Source organism: Siphateles boraxobius, unplaced genomic scaffold (genome assembly GCF_051911475.1).
Source record: "Siphateles boraxobius isolate OS27281-9 unplaced genomic scaffold, OSU_SipBor_1 6, whole genome shotgun sequence".
NCBI classification, from domain to species: domain Eukaryota; kingdom Metazoa; phylum Chordata; class Actinopteri; order Cypriniformes; family Leuciscidae; genus Siphateles; species Siphateles boraxobius.
In genome coordinates, this window is record NW_027509186.1 from 207952 (window position 1) to 233576 (window position 25625).

The 25625-nt window shown below is 41.7% G+C and overlaps 1 protein-coding gene across 1 annotated transcript in view; it reads left to right on the top strand.

Annotated features, from left to right (window-relative positions):
* The first annotated feature begins 2009 nt into the window (after nt 1-2009).
* Nucleotides 2010-25625, top strand: part of LOC143715740 (FGGY carbohydrate kinase domain-containing protein-like) — a 30088-nt gene continuing 6472 nt past the window's right edge. Inside the window, exons 1-5 of the mRNA XM_077207476.1 lie at nt 2010-2050; nt 4014-4129; nt 4270-4398; nt 10683-10786; nt 10863-10970. Coding sequence (XP_077063591.1) covers nt 2010-2050; nt 4014-4129; nt 4270-4398; nt 10683-10786; nt 10863-10970 — 498 coding nt within the window. The remainder of the gene's footprint in view (nt 2051-4013; nt 4130-4269; nt 4399-10682; nt 10787-10862; nt 10971-25625) is intronic.

Sequence of the window (25625 nt, forward strand, 5' to 3'; positions counted from 1 at the left end):
TAGTGGGGTTACCGATATCTGTACGGCCACGGGCTGGGCCTCGCCGTCTACATTTATAAGGTTTTACAACCTAGAGGTTCCCGCCTTACAAGCCAAGCTTCTGTCGGTATAGAATTCAGTGCTATCTGCCCCGCTGTGCCGGCCCAGATGCTGAGTTTCGCTTGTGCATCGCTCACTGAGCGATAAAACAGCTCCATGGGTGTTGAATAACCCGTACTATTACCCAGTTCAGGCTGAACACGTTCACCCTGTATGCGTGAAACACTGTTAACATAACTAGCTCCTGTAGGATGCTATTTCATGGGGAATGATGCTTGCAGCCTCTCTTCTCAGACTCTCTGTGAGTCTATGGTGATTATGCACTATATGAGCCCCGGGCTACTGCCCTTGGGACTTTGGTGTCGGATCCCAGTACGCACTGCGTTTTGCATTGTGTTCCCCATAGCGTAAGATATTACGCAGTACGTGGGATACTCTCGTAAGAGAACGTACTTGGTTACTAACGTAACCTCGGTTCTCTCTAGAGAGGGAACGAGTACTGCGTATCTTGCCGTGCATACACAGCTCTGGTTCGCTTCGGCGATGAAAACCAGTTGTACCAGCCTAATCGAGCTATGTTTATAGGGCGTGACCACGCCCTTTCTGGCGGGACGTGATGAAATGGGCGTGAAATGCCCCCATTGGATATGTGTCACGCAGAGCCTCTCTCGATAGGCTGCTGCTGTTGCCGCAGGGCAGCCAATAGGCGCGAAAGCCGTCTTGCCTATATCTGCATGCTGCTGCACAGCGTTTTAAATTAATTCAAAATTAAGGATAATTTTTGGCTTCAATATCTCGTGGAAAAGAGGTTTTCCCCATAGTGTAAGATATTACGCAGTACTCGTTCCCTCTCTAGAGAGAACCGAGGTTACGTTAGTAACCGAGTACGTTATAAAAATAGTTTAGTTATGTAAAAATAAACCTTTGTAGATCCTATATTTAGGCACATTGCTGACACCTTTCTTTTTGACATTTTAATGGAGTCAAAGCTGTTATTTAAGGGGTTCCAGAGCCCCACGAACACCTGTATTTTGCACACTGATTCTAACCCAATTTGACAATGATCCTGCTTTATGTTTGTAGTTATAGCTATTACTTCAAAGTGAATTGACTAACTGATTGATTGAGTGATTGAATTACATTTCCCCCAGGGTTAGGGTTAAGAGAATAGTTATGAAGAGAAGCAGAGATATTCAGAGCTTCTTCAAAAAAGAAAAGAGTCAGAGGCAGCCACAGCTTCTACAGCAGCAGTGAAACGGCTCAGTATAGGTACAGCAGTATTGATGAAGAGCAGTCAGCTCCTCCTACACAGGTTGGTAGGCTAAGTCATGCTTGGATAGTTTGAATTTACCATGTAGGCTCACATTCAAGTTGTTTGTCACTCCAGTTATACAATTACAACTGTCTGAAACATCACTACACAAGAACAATAGTTAAAACAGTTGTAAAAGACAGAAGAACAATAATAAAATGTGCATAATACATAAATACACACACACACACACACACACACACAAACACACGTTTGAAGAGACAAGGACTTTAATCCACAACAAGGAAATAGCTCTTAGAATATGTGTACCCTATCCTGAACATAATTACTGATTAAAAATAGACGTTAAAATAACCAGAGATACTTGAGGACTATGATAGGTGGAAATGGAATAAAAAAATGACTTTTTAATTTGGTTGGTTGTTTTCTTTACACTATAATTATCGCTCTTCCGATGTTGTGAGCTGCAGGCTCCCGTCGGATGCAGCGCGACCCCTCCCGGTCGAGCGAAGTAATAACCAAACACCTAAAGCCTTGTTTATACCCGACGCGTCCGCTAGAGCGCGAAGGTGCGCGCGGCAAAAATGACGTCATTGCGGTGTGGGCGGTCGTGTGCGTTTGGGTGCGCAAGACCCCATTTCGCCTGGCGGTGTGCACGGCACTTTTTGTAAAATCTCGCTCGGCGCCGCATCCGAAGATGAACGACTTTGAGCCGAATCTGGCCGAACTGGTACGTCTGTACCAGCATGTTTATGATCCTTCTATACACAGAGACATTTGCATTTTGTGAATAGGAACACATTTGCATTAAGCACCCAGTTTGCACTTGTCTAAAGTAACTGCTTACATTTACAAAATAAGCCTACAATAGCAGAAGTAAGCCCTGCTGATGAAATTAAGGTTTAAACACTCTTCAATAAGGCTTCAGTTGTTTAACTAGTTTACATGCAGTGAAAGTACAATAAACCTACTGCATTTATTACTCTTTTTATATGAATTTCAGCAATTAATAACCGGCAAGCTACTTCTTCACTGCTGATTCCTGGTGGTTTAGAGGAGAATTACTCCAAGTCGCCCCCTGTCGTTTCACAGAATAGCACAACGGCGAGCGCGTCAAGTATAAACGCCTCGTCTGTTTGGAGAGGTGCGCACGCAGTCAGCCGAGACTCGCGCTCGTGCGGACGCGTCGAGTATAAACAAGGCTTTACCGATCTTGCATACCTGACGCGTCATTTTTGCCGCGCGCATCTTCGCGCTCGTGCGGACGCGTCGAGTATAAACAAGGCTTTACTCCGTGTCAGCGCGCGCTCTGATCGGTAAAGTGGCACAGACCTCTCTCGAATCATCTCCTGCAGCAGTCTCCGGCCAAGCATCACTTAACTCCGCCTCCGTTTCCCTCGTAAGCTGATATTAGTATTTAAACATTCTGAATTACAAACATTACATTACAAACAAGACATGTTTGTAAAAATAATTTAAATAACACGGTTTTGGCGGTTATAGAGCTCTAATGACGGTGTTTAACTATAACCGTCGGTCTCACGGTTATATAATAACTGTCACACCCCTATATGTAAGTGTGAACTCGTGAAATGATGTTTTATTAACAAAGTTCGGGAGAAGCACTTTCAGATAATTAACCTAGTAATTGTCATGGGAGTCATCCAGGCAACTCAATTAACATAAGGAGGTATACATACAGTAGCTTTTACCGCTGTTATATGACAGTTTTCCAGCGTCCATCCACCACCCCATCTCCTCACTTAGTTGTCCTATCCCAAACCTGGGATTACTCTGGGTTCGGGCCAAAATCTGTTATCCAAATACAATGTGTTATTACAGTATCAACTGAGGGTGCTCTTGCTTGTGTCGAGCGTCGGCCAATAGTGAGCCTATGTGTGACGTAGATCTACGCAATCACACTACGTTGACTGACTAGAGGCCCACAGCGATATAAATATATAGATATGCCTGTTCTGGTAAATTCTTACTGAAGTCGTTAAGTGAGTTTGCTGCCTTTGCTGTGAGGGAGATGCTCACAGAAGCTGCTGCACACCAAGACCTGCAGGTAGAAAAAAATAAGAAAAGCCTTAAATATAAATATGGTAAGCCTTACCAGTAATGTGATAATTATTTTTAAGGTTCTCGACATTTTTTAAATAAATACTGTAATAATAATAATAGTAGTTCAAAGTATGAATAGTTTTTAGTCAAATGACATAAAAAGACCGGGCCCCTCGACACTCTTAAAACTTTTCTCCCTCAAACAGCAAGCTAACGTTACTTATGCAGGCTACACACAGCAATATAAACAACATCTCTTCACGTCGTTCTAGTAAAATAATAACAATAATAAGTAAACAAACCATAAAATCACTTTGCTGAGTATGATACACCAGCAGCCGAGGAGTTGAAGATATCCTCTGGTAGTGCGCGCGATATTAAAAAATGCGCGTGCGGCGTGTCATCCGGGTGAGTTCGTCAGGTGAAAGGTCATCATGTGGGTCATTTTATTTACGGCTAAATTATTATTCATTAATTTTACTAATAGTTAGATTGGGCAGGCATCCACAAAAGGGCCTTTAATTACAAAAAAAGGATAGGAAATTTTGCCTTGACAAAAGGGCTCTTTGGGCACCAAGGGGCAAAGGGCCAGGTGCTCAAGCAGTGATACACAGCATGTCTTGCTCTCCTGATGCAGGTCTCTCTGTACTCTTGTCTGTAAGTGGACGTATTCTCCGTCTGAAGGCTGGGACGACACCTTCTGGAGCGCCATCGGCTTGGAGGACCTGATGGAAAACTGCTATTGTAAAATCGGTGGGAGAGAGTAAAGCTCAGGTGTCTGTGTGTGTTCAGCCGGTCGTGTTGACTGATAGTGTGTGTGTGTGTGTGTGTGTGTGTGTGTGTGTGTGTGTGTGTGTGTGTGTGTGTGTGTGTGTGTGTGTGTGTGTGTGCAGGTGAGCAGACTTGTATTCCTGGGACTCCTGTAGGACGAGGACTGACCGCAGAGGCGGCTGCAGATCTGGGCCTGAGACCGGGAACGGCTGTGGCCGCTTCACTCATAGACGCACACGCAGGAGGGTTAGGTATGATACGCCACACCAGCTGAGTGCTAATGCAGCGCTCGCTCATCCACGTCTCTTTGAAATGAAGAGAAAACTGTGTCATGGCCTCGTTTACACTGCAGGTCTTGATGCCCAATTCTGATTTGTTGCCTATATCCAATTTATTTGACTGTCCGTTTACACGTCTTTTTCAATTGTGACCCATTTCCGATTTGACATACTATCTGAAACATTGCGCATGCTTAAAGTTGGTTCTTGCACAGATGGACGAATGCGAAATATGCTTGATGCTAGCTCTGCGATATATGCAAAGTTCGCCAAACATCAGCATGACTGTGAGGCGGAGGACGACAAAAAGGGCCATCATTGCAGCAGCGCATGTGCTTCAGTTATTGTGTGCGAGAGATCTCGGGACTGCTGGGAACATACAACACGATCTCATGAAAGTGCGTAACTAATTTTATTTCTCGCGCCATTTATACGTCAAAAATAGTTTTGCGTGCATAATACGCACTGTAAACCCCTTGGGTAGGATTAGGGGTGTGGAGTGCGTGCGTATTACACACCATAAAGAACATATTTTTGAAATTACCATTGTTTGGAAGCGCTATATAAATGCCTCATTCATTTATATCATATGCACTCAAAAACTATTTTTGGTGTAAATGGCACGAGAAATAAAATTAGTGGTATAGATATGCACTTTCATGAGATTGTGGCGGGCTTTAACGAGAAGCAGTGGGTCCGAAATGTTAGGATGAGCTAGCCAACTTTTGATATGTTGTGTCATCGTGTGTCCACATTCCTCTCCTATGACGACACCATCCGTCCCTTCGCAGATGCGTGTCGGGGTTGTCTCTCGTCATTAAACCGCGGAGACGTAATGCCTCAGAAAATCCTGCCTTTTACATGACAGTCGCATTGGCACATATATGATTTATATCTGATTTATTTCCACATATGAACGAGGCCTGAAACAGATCTCGAAATATCCGAATGCATGCGTTTTTTCCCTGTTTACACAGTCATATAACACATCCGATCTGTGTCACATATGAGCAAAAAATCTGAATTTGGTCTCATTTCACTGACAGTGTAACCAAGGCCATAATGAATGCATTTACACTGCGTTAAATACGGTGTCACTCCACTTCTGTTTGAGTGTGTGACCTTCGACAACCCGCTTCACTCCTAAATAGATCAGGTCTTTATATTTTTATCACTACAACACATATTGTTATTTTGATTAAACAATCATCATGTGTTCTAAAATAGAAGCAAAGAGACTATACATGTAATATAGGTCTACATTTATGTAATTTTAATGCTCTGGCCTTTGCAGATATTTAAAATATGGCCATCTTTAAGCATGACTCTTTGGATTTATATGAAATGGTAACACTTTACAATAAGATTACATTTTTGAGCATTAACTTAGGTTAATAAATGTTGTATAAGTATTATTCATTGTTAGTTTGTTAATTTCAACATTTACTAATACATTTTAAATTGAGTTTTAATTTTTATTTTATCTGTTATTACCTTAGTTAATGTACTATGAACTAATATGAATGATCAAGGTACAATTGTATTGCTCAAATATTAATACATGCAGTAAAACATATATTGCATAATGCATATAGTTCATGAAAGCTAGCTAATACATCCTTGTTAACAAATGGGACTTCCAAAGTGTTACCTATGAAATTTATATAGGCTATGTTTCTAGGTAATAGCTAAAGAAACACATATCTACAAATATTTTAATGTCTAAATTTATTTCTGTATAGTTAGTTATGTAGAACTTCTCATTTTAATATATTCATATTTATATATTTATTTAATTTAGCACATTTCAGTTCAGCACTGTTTTACTGGAGTGTTATGTTTGTTTTTAATCCAGTATCCATTTAAAAAAATATTGGTTGAATAATCGGTTATCGGCATGTACGGTCAAACCTAAATATCTGTATCTGTAAAATCCACTATCGGTCGACCTCTACTGTAAACAACAAGAACAAGCAGGAACACTTTAATTTCCTCATAATATCCACTGCAGCATCAGCTTTTTTCTCTCTGTGTCTGAAATGCTTCGATCAAGGATTCAGTCTCTCGAAACCCCACCTCTCTGAGAGCTGCTCTGCTCTGATTGGTCAGATGGCCCAGTCTGCTGTGATTGGTCTGAAACCAAACCCTCATTATCATATCTGAATCTCAGCTCTTGATATACACTGGGATGCGAACATTAACAATACCGTGGGTTTTACCATATCAGGAAGTGAGACTGGAATTACAGGTTGACTCATTTCAGTTCAGAATCGCTTTCTTTTTGGAGACAAAAAATCTATTTATCGGAACTTTGATCATTGAAACGATACTCGGTTACTAACGTTACCTCGGTTCTCTCTAGAAGAGGGAACGAGTATTGCGTAAGCTAAGCTAAAGTCATCTTTGCTCGAGATATTGAAGCCAAAAATCATCCTTAATATTGTATTTATTGTCAACGCAGTACAGTAGCCAGCAGACTTAGAGCAGGCCATCTTGTGTGCTCATTGGCTGCCCTGCGGCAACTGCTGCAGCCTACCACTGAACCTCGCGTGTGACGTCACGTCCAATGAGGGCGCTTCGCGCCCTTACGTGTCATAGCCCGCCAAAATGGGGGTGGCTTAGCGTATAAAAGCCAGGCTCGTTGGCTGTGTCCTGGTTCCAGCAGCTGAAGCGAAAAACGCTCGTGGCGCCTGCACAGTCAGGTTACGCAATACTCGTTCCCTCTTCTAGAGAGAACCGAGGTTACGTTAGTAACCAAGCATCGTTCTCTTACGAGAGGTTCTCTCGTATTGCGTAAGCTAGCTTACACTACGGGAACCCATTGTCAAGGCCGTGCGCCCAGCCTCCACTTCATGAGTCCCAGGGATTCCCGGGGAACATAGATAAGTGGGAAACAGGTGGCCAGCAATGCGGGCCAGCACATGTTATAAGCACATACAGGGTATACAGAGCGGCGTCGCCGGTCCATATAACTATTCACTATATAGTGCAGCTCAACCAGGAAGGCGAACGTCGCGTGAGAGAAGTCTGCGCATGATCATCTGGGCAGGACAAACACACTGCTCACACTGACAGAAGTTTAGCCTGCAAGGCGGGAACTTCCAGGTTATAAAACCTAACAAATGTGGAGGGAGAGGCCCAGCCTGCCGCCTCACAAATGTCATGAATGGAAATTCCGCTGGACCAAGCCCACGACGAGGCCACGCCTCTGGTGGAATGCGCCCTGATGCCCAAGGGGCATTGCAGACCTTTAGACTTATAAGCAGATGTGATAGCTTCCACTATCCATCTGGACAGGCTCTGTTTAGCGGCGGCGAGACCCCTGGTGCGCCCACCGAACGAGACAAAGAGCTGTTCCGAACGCCTGAAAGAGGCGGAGCGCGTAATGTAAACCCTCAGTGCCCTGACGGGGCAGAGGAGATCCACATCACCCTCACTATCGGATGCTGGCAGAGCCGAAAGAGAAATGACCTGCACTCTGAAGGCGGTGCCCAACACTTTAAGGACATAACCATGTCTTGGCTTGAGGATGACTTTAGAGTCATTTGGCCTGAACTCAAGACACGCTGCGCTAACAGATAGCGCGTGTAAATCCCCCACACGTTTAACTGATGACAGAGCTGTCAGAAAAACGGGTTTGAGCGAGAGGTACTTTAGGTCCACGGAGTTTAATGGTTCTAAGGGGAAAGCTTTCAGGGCCTCTAGGACCAGTGAAAGATCCCACATGGGAACCGACGAGGGTCGCGGGGGATTCATCCGTCTAGCTCCTATAAGGAAGCGAATGACGAGCTCGTTCCTTCCTATTGACTGGCCACGCGTCGACTCAGTGAACGCTGCGACGGCCGCCACATAGACTTTAAGCGTGGGTGGGGACCTGCCCTTATCCAACTTCTCTTGAAGGAAGCTAAGCAACCCCGTGACCCCACACATTCGTGGGTCTAGATCTCTATCAGCACACCATTTGGAGAACACGACCATTTAGACGCGTAAAGTCGCCTCGTAGAGGGAGCTCTGGCTTGCGTAATCGTGTTCATCACTCCTTCTGGCAGTACAACGGGTATCCGTTGATTAACCATACGTGCAGAGACCAGCGCTCTGGATGGGGATGCCAGATTGAGCCGCGGGCTTGAGAGAGGAGATCTCTCCTCACCGGAATCGGCCAAGGGGCTGTTTGGGGCAGCCGCATAAGCTCCGGGAACCAGGTTTGATTCTGGGCTATAAGGAGCACCGAGTGGCGCGTTTCCCTGATTCTCTTGATTACCTGTGGTAACAGAGAGACCGGAGGGAAAGCATAAAGTGGGAGGCTGGGCCAGATTTAGGCCAACGCATCCTCGTTCTTTGAAAAGAACAGCGGGCAATGAGTGTTGTCTTTTGACCCAAACAGGTCGACTTTCGCTTTGTCGAAGAGGCGCCACAGTAACTGGACTGTTTGGGGATGCAGGGACCATTCCCCTTGGGGAACGTAGTTCCTGGACAGTTTGTCTGGATCGTCGTTCAAGTGGCTTGGCACATGCGTGGCTCTCAGCGAGCGCAGGCGGCCCTGAGACCATATAAGAAGGCGTTCCGTCAGATGGCAGTGGTTTCTGGATCTGACGCCGCCCTGACGGTTTATGTAGGACACCACAGACATGTTGTCCGAGCGGACCAGTACATGGTGGTGCTGTATGAACTATCACTTGGGTGTTCAGCCAGCGTTTTAGCGGGCGGATGCGCAGGAGGCCCAGCTGAAGCACAGCCGCAGCTGATGCCATACAGCCTAGCATCTTCTGGAATGTCTTCAGAGGTGTAATGCTGCCCTCCTGGAAAGACGCGGCTAGCTGTCGAACACGGCGGGCGTGCTGTGTCAATAAGCGGGCCGTCATAGCCACAGAGTCCAGTTCTATTCCTAGGAAGGAAACCTGACTGACTAGTGGGCAGTAATGACCTCTTGGTCCAGTTGACCATGAGACCCAAGCTTTCCAGATGGCTGAGAAGCACAGCTCTGTGAGATAACAGTTCTATCTCTGACTGACTCCGCGATGCGGAGAGCTTCGCTGAAGATGATGAAATCAGTGACGCAGCAAACGAGCCTGGCTTTTATACGCTAAGCCACCCCCATTTTGGCGGGCTATGACGCATAAGGGCGCAAAGCGCCCTCATTGGACGTGACGTCACGCGCGAGGCTCAGTGGTAGGCTGCAGCAGTTGCCGCAGGGCAGCCAATGAGCACGCAAGATGGCCTGCTCTAAGTCTGCTGGCTGCTGCACTACGTTGACAATAAATACAAAATTAAGGATAATTTTTGGCTTCAATATCTCGAGCAAAGATGACTTTCCCCGTAGCGTAAGCTAGCTTACGCAATACGAGAGAACCTCTTGTAAGAGAACTGCAGATCTTTCACATTCGCAAACATATTTATTACACACTACATTAAAGGAAATACACTAAAAAGCATAATTGGGGCTTTTTAAATCCTGTTGACACAGGAGGAGCATTGCAGTGTTTGTGTGCTCCTAATATGGCCCTGATGTTTAGTCAGCCTCTTCTTGGTTTCATCACAGTGTTCCTGTAATAACTGTCCTGACCTGCTTAATCTAAACCTTCAGATGATATATAGCAATAAATAAACAGGCAAAACATGTAAACTAGTGCAAGATTTTACAGGCAAAACCAGGGTTTTTTCATCCACTTGTCAGTTTTGAGCTCTAACTGCTTCCATAGCTTGTCTTCTTTCAAACTAGTGGAAAGAAAACAAGTGCTTATTTTATTTCACTTTATCTATTAGTGTCTAAAAATTTTAATCCTTAAAGACGGTGAACTTGAGTCCGAAATCTCCAATTCAGCAGCTTCACACACGCCAAAATTTTAGTTTATATGAAATCTATATCTATATGAAAGTTTGTTCATATATCATTCACCACATTTATGCAACATTTTTATACAACTGCTAAAAACATGATGAAAATGTATTTGTTTCTGTCTGTTGACAGTCTTTTCTGATTTATAGAGTGATAAAAAGAAAAATCCAAAATCCCTGCTGGAAGAAAACAGTAATAAGTCAACAAAATCAAATAAAAATGATGAATCTAGTTTCTGGACAGGAAATATATGCATATGAGTGCATATTTAATTAGATAGTGACTCATTTGCATATTGCAATGCAAAAACAATTGTGTTACTGTACTGTGATTAATTAGCTGGGTAATTATCGTAAGATCTGTGAGTTTAAATTTATGTAGCAGTGTCAGTTATATTTTCTGTAATTTTATTGTCTTGTAGAGGTCATCGGGGCCGATGTGAGGGGACACCAGCTGCCCTGTGAAGAGCAACCAGTCACGTCCCGTTTGGCTGTCATATGTGGGACGTCCTCATGTCACATGGCTGTGAGCTTCAGTTCCTGTACTTGTTTGTGTTCAAAGCATGTGACTGTTGATGTCAGCGTGTGTCTGTATCTCTCAGGTGAGCACACAGCCACTGTTCGTCCCTGGGGTCTGGGGCCCATATCTGTCCGCCATGCTGCCGGGACTGTGGCTTAATGGGGGAGGTCAGAGCGCCACGGGACGACTGGTGAGTCAATCACATCTATCTTTAATATGGAAGGAAATCCCAGAATGCACTGGACAAAATACATTTAGATTTTATTCAATACTGAAAGCATAATTGCAAAACAAACCAGTCTAAGAGACCATTCACACAGAACATATTTTTGTGGTTAAAAATGCAAGATGTAGCGCAGTGGAATGGAAAAACACACTCAAAACACTTCAAGCCCCTTAACATACTAAAACAGTGACATTAAAAGTGTAATTTAGTGTACAGCTTATTGATGATGCAGATGAGCACAGAATGTTAACACAATACTAAATGTTTAAGAATTTCCTCTATATTGGTTTCCTTCCTAAACGTTTACTCGTATTGCGTCTTTGCTAGACGCTATGGGGGAAAACTTAGTTTTGAAAACTTAAATGATTTATTGAAGCCTTTTTTCAATAACGCAGTGCTACTGCACAGCCATAATAGTGCGGAGATGCACGCATGCTTTTGGCTAGGCAAGTGGGAACTGCACAAACCTATGGCCAACTGGCATGTCTGCGCGAGCCCATCCGGGGCTGGGGGGGGGGTGTCCCGCCGAACCGTGCGCAGAGCCCGCCAAAGAGGCGGGGCTTCTGCCTATACAGCTGCTCATTTTGCCATGGGATTTCAGAAATTTTTCTACTTCAGTAATGATCAACTGCCCTTCATTTATTCCACATGAGTGAAGCTTCGGCACTCTCCGGCGACCAAGAGCCTGATCGTTCGGCGCACGCCCTCAAAACCTACCTACCAGACCTAAATGGACATCGCGTCTTAATCCGGTCGGACAACATGGCGATAGTATCCTACATAAACCACCAGGGTTGGACTCAGGTAGAAGCCTCTGTACAGGGTAGCCAGACGTCTGCTCTTTTGGGCACAACACAGCCTGCGCTTGCTGAGAGCGATGCACGTGTCTGGCAGATTGTCTCGCGACAGCATGTCTGCTCCCTGATTCAATGTGTCCCCGGGAGAATGGGCCCTCCAGCCCCAGGTTCAAACAATTTGGAGTGTCTTCGGCAGGGCAGAGGTTGACCTCTTCGCCTCCAAAGACAACTCTCACTGCCCAATATTCCATGGCCCACAAATAGCCCAGTCTTCCCCTTTATGCTTTTCCCTCAGTCGTGCTCTTCCCTCAGGTCATCAACAGGATCAGAGAGGAGAGATGCACAGTCTGTCTGGTGGCCCCCCTTTGGTGGACCCAGCCTTGGTTTCCCGAAATGATTCAGCTGCTAGCAGCAGCCCCATGGCCAATGCCATGGGCTATCCATGTGGGCTATCCACGAGAGTGTCCTAAACACTATATCTGAGACCAGAGCCCCATCCACGAGACTCGTCCACGTACTTAAGTGTTCTGTCTTCTCCAAATGGTGCTCAGCATGGAGCCAAGACCCTACTTCATGTGATGTACCGCTCCTATTTTCCTTCCTACAAGTGCTGCTGAACGCGTGTCGTACCCCTCCACGCTCCGTCTATGTGGCGGCCATAGCAAAGTTAGATGCTCCTGTGGCCGGCCAGATGTTGGGTAGAAGCAATTTGATTGTTCGCTTCCAGAAGTGGGCAAGGATGCTCAACCTGCCTCGCCCCCTCACAACACCTTCCTGAGACCTATCAGTCCTGTTACAGTCTTCAGGGCCCTCAAGGGGCCCCCGTTTGAGCCGCTACAGTCGGCCGAATTAAGGGCACTTTCGCTCAAGACCGCACACTTGCTAGCCTTAGCATCGGTCAAGCAAGTGGGCTTGAGATTACGGGAACGAGTATTGCGTAGACAGCTGTGCTATAGGCAGATGCCCCGCCCTCTTTGGCCGGCTCTGCGCTCGGTTCGGCGGGACGCAGCCTGATTGGCTCGCGCAGATGTGCCACTTCGCCATAGACATGTGCCGTTCCCACTGCCCAGCCAATAGCGAGCGTGCATCTCCGCACTATTATGGCCGTGCAGTAATACTGCATTATTGAATAAAAGGCTTCAACAAATCGGACAAAAAGGAATTTTCCCCCATAGCATCTAGCAAAGACACAATACTCGTTCCCGTTATCTCAGGGAACCGAGGTTATGTTAGTAACCGAGATGTTTTATATGGGACAACACTTGAGGAACGTTTCATCTGCTCGCCTGTACACAGTATGCATCATCAATAAGGTGTGTATTGAATGTGATCTTTTAATATCTCTGTTTTGCTACATTAGTACATAGGAAAGCCTTGCCCTCAAGGTGGGTGTGCCTATAAGGGTGTGTTAGAATCGAAATGAAATGGTCCAAACGAGAAGTGCCCCAATTATTGGTCTTTTATTATGAATAAACAATTCACAACCCCAGCGCCGGAGGGAGACAAAACGCTCAGCTCATAATGTCTAAATTAAAGTCTTACGGGGAGGAGTATAAGTCCAGTTAGTATAAATTCATAGAAAAGAATGTGCAAACGTGTCAGTTTTCGGCTGAACAAAGAATCCTTCTTATGTTATAGATTTATGCTGAGGGAGAAAATATATTTCTAACAATGGCCCCATTGATAAGATAATTATCACATAATAGAATTATCATATCACATCATTCTCAGCATATTCATTCTAGTACAATAATACATGCAATATTCTTCAATCAAACATTTCCTTCAAAATCATTAATATTTGACAGTTCTTTTCATCAAAGCATATACAAAAAATTCAAAAGTATTCATAGCACGATGAATCTTAATAGATTCAGTTATAATTATTGCTAATATCAATCAGCAATCTCGTTCTTCGTCTACTTCTCTTCCTCGTTCTCCTTTCGATCAGTGCTTCCACATAGGCTTGTGCGTTCCCCTGGGATGGAGCTGCCTTAACCCGGCTAGCATGGACCCACTGCGGCTGGTGGTCAGTCAGAACACCGATCCTCGTCACAGCGATAACAGTGGATGGTCCTGAATAGTTCGGCTCACCGAGTTACGTGGGCTTCAGACACCTTATCAGCACCTGTTGTCCTGGAACGAAAGGATGAGTCGGCTTTTCTGAAGGAAGAGGGAGAGAGAGAGAAACATCACCATTTATGCCTTTTAACGTTCTAACTAAGGAATCCACGTAATCCGAGATGATCACCTCCGTGTCACCTGTGGAGAGATTGCCAGCGCGACCTCTGACCCAAGGGGTCGGGAAAGGTCTACCCATCAGAATTTCAAATGGAGAAATTTTTGTGGTTGCTGATGGGGACATTCTCATTTCCGTCAATACGGCAGGCAGCAAATCAACCCAATTTCTGCCTGTATCTAGACACGCATTATTGAGACGTTCTTTTATCGTCTTATTTGTCTGTTCTACGTTAGCTTATAATTGCGGCGAATAGGGAATGTGGAAGTGCCAATTAATATTAAACTCTTTGGCTAACAATTGTGTGACTTTTGAAGCAAACGGAGTTCTATTATCACTCGCTATAACGGTTGGAATACTGAAACGCGGTATAATTTCTTTTGCAAGAACCTTTACAACCGTCTGAGCGTTTTCTTTACCACACGTAAAAGCTTCAGGCCACTTAGAAAATCGATCAACAATCATGAGCAAATATTTGTGATTTCCACATGGAGGCATGTGTGTAAAATTGATCTGTAAATATTAAAAAGGAACCTCAGGATGCGGTAAAGCTTCATGCGGGTTGCCTTGTGTCTGTTTGTTCGTGCACACACCAGGCAAGCATCCAATATCAACAAAGTATTCTTTCGAACATTTGCTATGCAGTATGATTGATTCAAATTTTGTATCACTTTTTCTTTTGACACGTGTGATACACCATGATAATGCCTGCACAGCATTACAACGGTGGATGCTGGTAGAGCGATTCTACCCTGCTTGTCTCTCAGAATACCAGCTTGATCTGGTTTCACTTCGTTCGCAGCCCAATGAATCAAGTCAACTTGCGTAGGGTTAGCTTGCAGTACTTTAATGTCCAAATCATTAATCAGCGACAAATTCATCATAGGTACATCGTTGCTCTTTTCATTTACGTATGGACTAAGTATTACTTCTTTAGCAGCCCATTTCGCGACTTCATCTGCAAACCTGTTTCCCTTAGCCTCATCCGATTAACCTGTTTTATGACCAGCTACTTTAATAACAGCAAGTTTCGATGGTTTCGATGGTCAAAATTGTTTTTCCGTCGGAGGTTTTGAAATTTCTTTCTTCCCACAATTTAGCAAAATCATGGACAACGGCGTACGCGCATTTGGAATCAATGTATATATTGATGCACTGAACTTTTGCCAACTGACAAGCTCTTGTTAGAGCAATTAATTCTGCTACTTGAGCTGATTTATATGGCAATGAATATGCCTCAATTACACGATCAGGTAATTTGACAATAGCATATCCACACAAGTATAAATTGTCATTTGGCTTGAAACAGGATCCGTCTATATACCAATTATCTCCCTCCTCCAGGAAAGATGTCGACACATCTGGCCTGCAGGCAGTCGAAGTTTGGATTCTGGTAAGGCAGTCGTGGTCGTCACACTCAAATTCACCATCTGTCAACAACCTGTGCAGATGTACAGTAGGACCATGAATAACAGAAGTTACTTTCAACGTTAAATTAGCAGTTGCTAATAATATAGCCTCATAGCCTGAACGACGTTGAGCAGTCATGTGTTGAGTAGAAATGTTATGCATAATTGCTCCTACCTGATGTGATGTGTGAACTGTGAGTGGATATGATAAAACAACCCTTTCAGCATCCTGTACCATGATCGCTGCAGCAGCCACTGCACGTAAACAGGCCGGGAGTCCCCGAGCCACTGAATCAAGAGTTTTAGACAAATAAGCTACTGGACCAAAAGTGCCCCCATGCTCTTGGGCCAGGATTCCTGCGGCTGTGCCCCCACCTTCGTGCACGTACAGGTGGAAATCTCGCTTGTAGCAAGGAAGGCCGAGGGCGGGAGGCCTTAACAGAGAGGATTTCAAATGTCTTAACGCTTGGTCCATCTCACTTGTCCATGTAATGTCCTCTTTATCATCCAGCGTAGCGTCTCGCAGGATTTTGTCATACATGGAGCAATTTGGCACCCATAATCGACAGTAATTGACCAGTCCCAGAAAGCTCTGCATTTGCTTCCGTGTTGAAGGGTGCTTGAACAAAGCGATGGCTTTGACTCTGTCCGCAGACAGGCGAACTTGGCCTTGTGACAGTTCATTGCCGATGTAATTGACTTTCCTCTGCACCCACTGAAGTTTCTCTTTAGATGCCTTGGAACCAGCCTCTGCTAAAACGTTGCAGACAATTGTAGTGGCAGCAGCACACATGTCCGCAGAGGCACCAGTGACGAGAATGCCATCAGCGTATTGGAGCAGGCAGGTGTCAGGAGGGAGTCTGACATCCTTCAGCCTTGCGTGCACTACAGCGGAGAAAACAGCCGGAGAATCTCTGAACCCTTGAGGGAGTCTTGTCCATATGTACTGGCAATTCTGAAAACAGAAACCAAAAAGTGGCTGAGTTTGTTGGTCAACAGGAATGCTGAAGAAGGCGGAGCATAAATCAATGACAGAATAAAATGCATGTTCTAAAGGAATATAATTAATAATAGTTTGTACATCTGGCACAATAGGAGCATGTGGTTTTATCAAATCATTAATTTTTCTCAAGTCTTGCATTAAGCGCCAAGAATCATTTGCTTTCTTGATTGGATTAATTGGTGTGTTGTAAGGTGAATGAGTGCGAACCAGAATGCCTTGAGCCAGAAACTGATCAATGAGGGGTCGAATTCCCTCCTCTTTTTCCTTTGAAAGCGAATGTTGTTTTTTAAAAAAAAAACAGGCCTATTCATTGTCAAATTGGCCACATAAGGTTGGATATCAAGAAGTCCCACGTCATCCTTATGGGCCGCCCACAATTTCGGGTTTACATCAGCTACTTCCTGTCCGAGCTCAGTTGCAGATACATCCTCGAAGAGAGCACTTCCTGTGTCGGTCGTAAGAGAAAAGGCTGCTGGAAACATGAGTTGCAAAGAGTCAGAGTCAAATCCTAATTTAACACCCAACTTATGCATTAAATCTCTACCTAACAAGCAGAATAAAGAATCAGGTATAATTGCAAAAAATCATGCATTTTGAACAATGATGGTATATCATTAGAAGTAACAAATAAAGGTGGTGTCAAATTACAAACCACTGGAATATTATCTATTCCTATAGAATTTAATGTCCGTCATTCCTTTCCCCATTCAGTCGGATACACAGGTCTCTGTCTTTCAGAGGGAGAAAGAAAGGGAGGCCATCAGAGCGCCTAAACATCGGTTTCTCATTAGTTTGCTGAAATCTCTCAGCTTTTTTTCTGCAAAATCGCTGTGTGTGTCCGCTGTGTGTGACATAAAAAAACACTTTATGTCATTCCTAACATTGGGTGGCGGGCGATTTTGGACAGTGGAATTAACTTGGAACATTGCGGGAACTTTTCCTCTGGAGTTTTCAAATGCCCCAGCAGACGACAGTTCACGCAAGCGTCTACCCAATTCATCAACAGAAATGTTACTAATGTTGGTTATAGTTATTCGAATCATTTGTGCAGTCTCGTTGTGCATGTTATTCAAAAATGTGTTCACAAATAGTAAATAATTTTCATCAACAGGGTAGGATTTATTTTTTATAGGTTCCGAGACAGGAGAAGTTTGAATGCTCTCATATCTGGGAGGGAGGGGCGCTCTGACTTCAGCAGGATGTGAAATAACTTTCTCCTTCTCAGGCTGTTCAGCTTGAGGGGGAGAAAGATTTTTGTTGTTATCCACTTTTGGACCACGATTCCAATAAGATTGCATGTCTTTCCAGATCTTATAGGTACGTTTCATATACGAATAATCCCAATCGGGATCGCCCCAATTTCCAAAAATCATGTATTTTGCTTCACGCATATATGTGTCTTTAAATGAGCCGTCACGAGGAAACGCATCTAATTGTGTTTTGCCAGTTGACCAGCCAGCTAAATTTGACACATATGGCTCTGTAAAAAATGCTTGATTATTTCTAATCATAAAATCTTTCGGAGATTCATTTTCTAACGGTGGACTAATTTTATTCCCCATTGTACACACACAAAAATTTCTCCTTCATGCAACTTAAATAAATTGCAATATAGCCAAATGGAACTGTAGGGTATGGACCAATCAGACACTAATTATTCATTATATACAAAGGTTTATGAAACTCCAAAACTAACAGCCCAAATGAACGAACACAAGGGGCAGAAACAGTGTCATGTTACAGGGCATGATGAGGAGATTTTACGACCTCCGAGGAACGTGGCCACATGCACAAGAGAGAGACTATGAAACAGAAACCCTCTTTAAAACAGACTTTGCTGCATTAATCATAGACTAACTGATCTATAAATGAACATGCATAAAACTGTGAAAGAAACAGTGTAAATGGTTGACTGTCTCGTGTACTATTAGGTATATATTATGGTATGTATCCTGGTATACAACCAACTAACGATCAATGTAACCTCACCTGTATCATGCCTCCTACCTAATTAATCCTCATTTAATGACTCACACTTTGATGTTCATCACCTTCTTCTAGAATGCAGTGTGGATGTGTTATAGCTATCTGAGCATTAATGAAGGTATAACCACGCTAGGGACAAAGACCCGTAAATCAACTAAGAGCCACTTTCCCTCTCAGACATGTCACCTTTCTGATTGGTCGAGTTCAACCCTTAGGGGAGGATCTTTTCCAGGCTTTATTAGAGACAGCCCACATGTGACCTCCCTCTCTTAGTTCTTTCATCCAGCCGCAACACTGTTCTGGTGATCCTGGGGAACCCCCTCCCCCTCCACAGGGGCCCCAGGGCCCAGCAGGCCTCGATCCAACCAGATATGGGCACAGGCAGGAGAGAGAAGACTCTCACAAAGAACCAAGGACAATCTCAGGAGTTTTGGAACAAAGACTCCAACCAACAACGACTCCAATCACTCACTCTTCCGACTTCCTCACTTCTCCTGGGTGCTCAGCGTGGCCTCAACAGGGCCCCAGGCCCTGACCAAACCAGCCATGCGTTCCTGGAGAAAGAGAACTCTCAACCAACTTCCACTTCACACTGCCGGAACCATCAACGACTTAAATTTTCAACAACTTCAAGAATTGTTCCCACTACAAATGCAAGTATTCAATTCAATGAAATGTGAAAATGAAATTCTGATGGTTCTTCTCATAGACCCTTTCTCCGGTTGCCAATTTAATCCTATCACTTACCTATTTCTGTATATGTGTGTGTTTAGTTTATTCATGTTTATGATTTAGTTAATAAAACTTATGCACTTATATACAGATATGAAGAGCAACTTCAGGTTCTACCATGCAAAAATGTAGACTGCTGAAACAATTATCAAATTATTTTGCAGATTATAAAGCTATACTTTTTAATTTGCACTTTATTTAAATTTTAATTTACAACTTATTTATTTTGAAAAATATTATTATGCATTTATTTATTTAAGCAACACATTTTATTGTTTTTATTTTTATTTATATACATTTTCACAGGCAGTGACATTCACAGACAGTGATTCAAGTGATACAGCAAATTCTCTTTTGTCTTGTCGCGCATGAATGGTTCAAAAGCATTCGCACGAATAAGAGCGGGATCATGTAACACTAGCCAAAGGATGACAAAAATAACAGATGCTGCGTTAATTGCGTTAATAGCCCTATTTGTTTATTTCATATAAAATCGCAGCATTTTGCTTCATATAATCGCATTGGCTTGACATCGCGATTGCGATACGATTAATCGTGCAGCACTAGTTAGGCTAATATGCCTGACTTGAGCCTTTAAATTTGTTCTTGATGCAGATTGATTTGTTCCATGAATTGTTGTGTGTTTTGCATCTTGTTGTAGCCTATGTGCATGTTTACATACACAATAACCTGTTAAACTGCAAGTGGATTTCATTTAGTTATTGAATACAAATCAAACCAATGGTGAGATCAATAAACCAATACAGTGCTAATATTTGAATGGGCCCTGGGCCACTTTGTACTGTAAAATTTGGGCCCCGACATCAAAAAGGTTAAGAACCCCTGCTATAGGCTATTTAACATATCAGCAAAATTGGCAAACAAAAGCTTATTTGAGATGGCAAAGATTTTACAGTAAAAATGTATAATCTATCCAAAACTAGTCAACGAAATGTTGTCTTTCATATGTCTGTAACATAGGTCTTTCGTTTATATTAGAAATATAAATGTTAATTTGCAGTTTAATACGTTGCTTATACAAATACATTTTATTTCAACATATTTCAGTCGATTTTTACTCATCTCAGTATAGCAATATAGTTTGCTAAAAGCGGATCATTCATTCACACACAGAAACGCGATTCAAATTTAAACTGTCTTTTTGCGAGTTGTGGTAAACAGCGCATCTCTGCCGTTCATTCATTCACACACAGAAACGCGATTCACTTGAGAATGAAAAAAACTTACTACAGTATTCCTCAGTATTATCCTACAGTATTATCATACATATTTTAAAGTTAAGGATTCATTAGTTTTTATATAGCTTACATTGGAACAAACACTATAATAACAACTTAGTTGATGAGTTTATTTTTGACAGAACATAGCCTACTATATATTTAAAATATGAGCCGAAACTGGATGACAAAAGCTTATTTGATATTTTAGAATAAAATCTTTATAATCTATCCAAAACTACGAAATGTTATCTATGGGATCAAATTACCGCCAAATGTATTGCGGCCACGGATCAAAATATATTAAGCGTGAATCAAAAAATAACAAGCATGGAAAAAAAAAATTTAAACACATTAAAAAATATTTTTCATGCTTTCTTTAAAATGATGTTTTCCTTGGTTTTATAACTCTGTACTTTGCGCTCTTTCATTTTCTGCTCATAATTTATTTTTTTGTACGCTTGTGCTGTTTTCCTCTTCGCTCATCTTTCCATGTTCTGGGCTTGCTCTTCCAAATGTTGCAGTTCGAGTTTCATGTAAATTCATGTAAATTCATGTTCATGTAAAAATCTTTCCGTGGCAGGACACCGTTAAACTGTATGTGTGCCTGGAACTCGACCTGTTACGTCTACCTGGCGATCCGTTATCGTTAAATTCGTCACTTTAACGACGACGACCTGTTGTGTCGTTAGTTGACAGTTGTGCCTGTCTGACGATCCATCATATTAACCTTTAAAGATGAACTGAACTGAAAAAAATCAACGTTGATAACATGTTGTTTATGACAATTAAAAGTAATTTACATTAAAAATTGTAACTAAAAATATTCAATGCAAATGAACACAATAATTATAATAAATCACTGCATATCAAATCCACCTGGTTTCTGTAATCTCCTCTGTACACTATCATTTTCATTAATCTTTAGTCAAATGGTACATCTATCTAGTCTAGAATTAATTTACCATGCTACCTAGGCTATATGATCGCTTAACAACAACAATTAAGAAAATATTTCAGGATGGCGTATTTAACTGTAACGGATCACCAGGTACGCTGTGCATCTTTTTTCCTTTTACAAAGGCTACAGGTTTATTTTAAATTTTAGTTGTTGTTCTTTGTTTTACATACTCTGAACTGTACCACAAATGCCTTTGTATTCGTCTTGTACTTTTTGCACTGTATGCCTTGTCTGTAATGGAACTAAATAATATAAAGGCTGTGTGTAGCGTTGAAAGGTCAAAGTCCTAAATTCTTCAGACGGGTAAAATGGTCGTTTTTAACTTAATTTTAGCAAAGAAATGTAGTGTTTCAAAACTGCATGATGTTTTAGAGCTGCTTTAGGATAATCATGAGCCATTGTCTAACACCAATTACCAGTGTGCGCATTAAAATGTAGGCTACCTCAAAAAAGGAGGAATTTAATTATTTGTATATGTCCAGAGTTCAGATAGCTTTACTGCTTAAAAGTCCTTGTAAAGTTTAAAATAAACTTTTTGTGAAAAATATTTTTTAATGTGTTTAAAGTTTTTATTCATGCTTGTTATTTTTTGAATCACGCTTATTATATTTTGATCCGTGGCCGCAATACATTTGGCGGGAATTTGATCCCATTTTTGATTCACGCTTATTATATTTTGATCCGTGGCCGCAATATATTTGGCGGGAATTTGATCCCATAGTTATCTTTCATATTTCATCTGTAACATAGTAGGCTAAACATAAACAACAGCGCCCATCTGTGCCGTTAATTCATTCACACACAGAAACCTGATTCAAATTTAAAGTCTTTTTGCATTTACAGACATTAGAACAAAGCACAAGAAGAAAAAACTTAGGGTAGCTACTCACAATTCTCGGCTAGATCGGTCGCTCCTCAAAATGAAAATAAACCAGTACATGTTCTGAGGTAAATGTCCCAGGATTACTCCTCACAGTCACAGCCTCACAAGCCGAAAAGGTACATTAATCTGTTGATTAAATTTGTTGTGTTATCGCGTTTATGAGGGACGTTGACACGTTTGCATGTGTCGCTTCAGATCATTTGCGTTTGAATATCGCGCGCTCTGTGGGCGTGTCACATTAGCAGAATAATGAGCTGAGAGAACGATAATGAGATCGGCTGACACCCCTCTCTTTTTTATAGATTACATAAACAGAGAATATTTATTTTAGTTTTGAATTAGATATTTTAAAAGTACAAACTTAAATGATTATAAAGATATATTGCTCATGCTTGGGTGAATAGTATTCGCTGAGTTTTGTTTAAGTTTAGAGACGTGCTCCAGAAAAAAGGTTAACCGAGATGGAGAGACAGAAAGCACACCCTGTTTATTTTCTTTATTTTACAAAAGCACAATGTTTTATTTCGATTGTAAGTGGACACATAAAAAAATAGACATTCAACAGTTTATTTTTTTATATTTCTTAAGTGTGTATGACCAAAAATGACAGAGTATTTTAAGTCTATTTTCCTGCTACTGTATGTGAAAAAAATCGAGCAAAACGTGCTGGCGCGTTTGTCGACCCCAGAGGGTTAAAGAAATCTTAAACATCATAGCCACACAAATGGGGTTCAGGCAATGCGTATTGGTTATATTCACTGCATGCATAACGTTAGCCTATTCATAACAAAACGAAATATAAAAGAACCCTGCCTCTTTTCATTTAAATTCTAAAAATATTACAATTATTAATATGGTCCAGGCAATATGTGCATTTGTACTAAACAACAAATGTTGCAGTAAACAACATTACAGTGCTCATCTTCACTGTAATAAAATTAAAAATGACAAAACTCAACTCTGTCTCTTTTTGTTAAACTTCAGTTTTATCAATAATAGCCATTATAAAAGTATAAGTAAAAGGTACAAGAAGCTATACAATAAGAAATAAAGCAAACCATTCAGTCAAAAGTCAGCGCTCTAGTCTAACGTTACAACAGTAAAGTTAAATAGCCTAAATATATAAAGTTTTGAAACTTCACTTAGCCCTCAACCATTGGCCAGGGAACAAATTATAGATTCACGAGACCAAAGATCGCCCGTTAGGTCTACACAAGACGAATTATATCTCATATTTAACCACTACAGAGACGTCAGCAGCAAACGTCAGAACGACTAGCCGAGGAAAGGCTGTTCCAGGCGGGGTACATGAGCGCCGAACGCCCTGTGATCGCCTGGAATGGATCTCACAACCTAGATCAAATTTTCATAAATCTTTATAAATAAACCACAGATTTCAGCTTTAAACAACTACATTCTCACCTGAAAAACTCTTAAAATGACATTTTGAGACACAATGACAGTAATATATTTCAACTGTATATTAAAAAATGGTGCTTCTTATGTTGTCATTCCCCTTTTAGCACGTGCAAGTGACTATTCTCTGTCAACCAATCAACATTATGCAGTGAGTCTAGCTCCACCCTTTAGGTACCGTACCACTGTGCTAAGTACCCCAACGGAAGGGTACTGAAAAAGTGGTATGGCTTTTGGCAGTGGAAACGGAAATAGTTGCGTACCATACTGTACTGTACCGTACCGCACCGCTCGGAAACGAGCCATAAGTTACCGACATGTACTCGGACTTATGCCTCAGCTGTCGGTTGAAATACTTCCCTCTGGTTCTCCGAAACGGACGTAAGAAGCATCATCACCGCACGTGATCGCTAGTTAACCCTTTAACACGTACGATCGTTCACGCCGGTGTGATTAGACACATAAATAGACTACCTACTAGCAAACAATACATTTATTGTTTGTAAAATACACAACGATGTCCATGGAAGCAGCAATAACAATCCTTTCAATTATAAATTGAAGAAGTGTTTAGATGCATATTGTGTAGGTAACTATAAAATTTACTCTATTCTTCTCACACTTCACTGGCCACTTTCATGTATTTTGGGAGAAGTGGATGAATTGACGCGCTATAGGCCTAAATCTGACAGATGCAATTCTCTGAACTGCGGTGCGTACTAACATGTCGAACATTATGCGTTAGATCAACTAACATGAGTCATGACCATTATAAAGGTTTCTTAAAAGACAAAACACATTCACTCACACGTATTTAAGAATAAAAAATATCAGCCAAGGACTGACTCGCCCGTCACGCAACCAATCACAATCACGTTTTGTTCCGCACCATGTTTAGTGTGAAAATGTAAAGTTGATGTCCCTACAATAACAGACCTACATAGATCTAATAAATTAGTCAGGAGTCAGGAGAGGTGTCATATTTGGCCAGAGAAGACAAGAAATGTGTTAATATTTCTGCAAAAGAGAAGCTAGTTTGTAACACAAAGAATACACACTACTTTGCTGTTATTAGAAATGTAACTGCTATTTAGTGTTAAATTATTGTAGTTGGGTTAGGTGGCTTGGGTTTTATTGTGAATTTATTATGAAAATTTGTTGTGTTTTGTATTTAGTACACTTTAAATATTTCAGTATACTTTAAAAAAATCTATATATTGTTAATTTTTAAGATTATTTTATTTATTTATTTTTCAATAAAAAAGCCGTTCTTTAATGTCATTCACCATCGTTTTGAGGCTCTTTTTTTAAAGTATCGGTTCAGGCACCGTTTAGTAAAAGACGCTGCTTGAGAATGTTGACAGAAAGACAGTTTATTTGGGTTTGAAACAGAGCCATGATGTCTTGGTTGATTAATTGATTGATTGGTTGGTTGGTTGATCGATTTGATTGGTAACTTGGTTGGGTTTTTTTCTTGATTGATTTATGATTGATTTGATTGGTTGGTTGTTTGTTTTATTGGTTGATTTTTCTTGGATGATTGGTGGTTTGTTTGTTTTTTCTACTTGGTTGGTTATTTTTTTCTTGGGTTGATTAGTTAATTGATTTGATTGGTTGGGTAGTTGGTTGTTTTTTTATTGGTTGGTTAATTGATTCGATTGGTTGGTTGTTTTGTTATTTTCTTGGTTTATTGGTTGGTTGGTAGATTTTGATTAGTTGGTTGGGTTTTTTTCTTGGTTGATTGTTTGTTTGGTTGATTGATTCGTTAGTTTTTTTCTTGGGTTTGTTGGTTGGTTGATTGATTTGATTGGTTGGTTGTTGTTTTTTCTTGGTTTATTGATTCGATTGGTTGTTGGTTTTTTCTTGGGTTGGTTGATTAATTTGATTGGTTGGTTGGGTTTTTTTCTTGGTTTATTGGTTGATTGATTGGTTGTTTTGTTCTTGAAAGGAGTGGT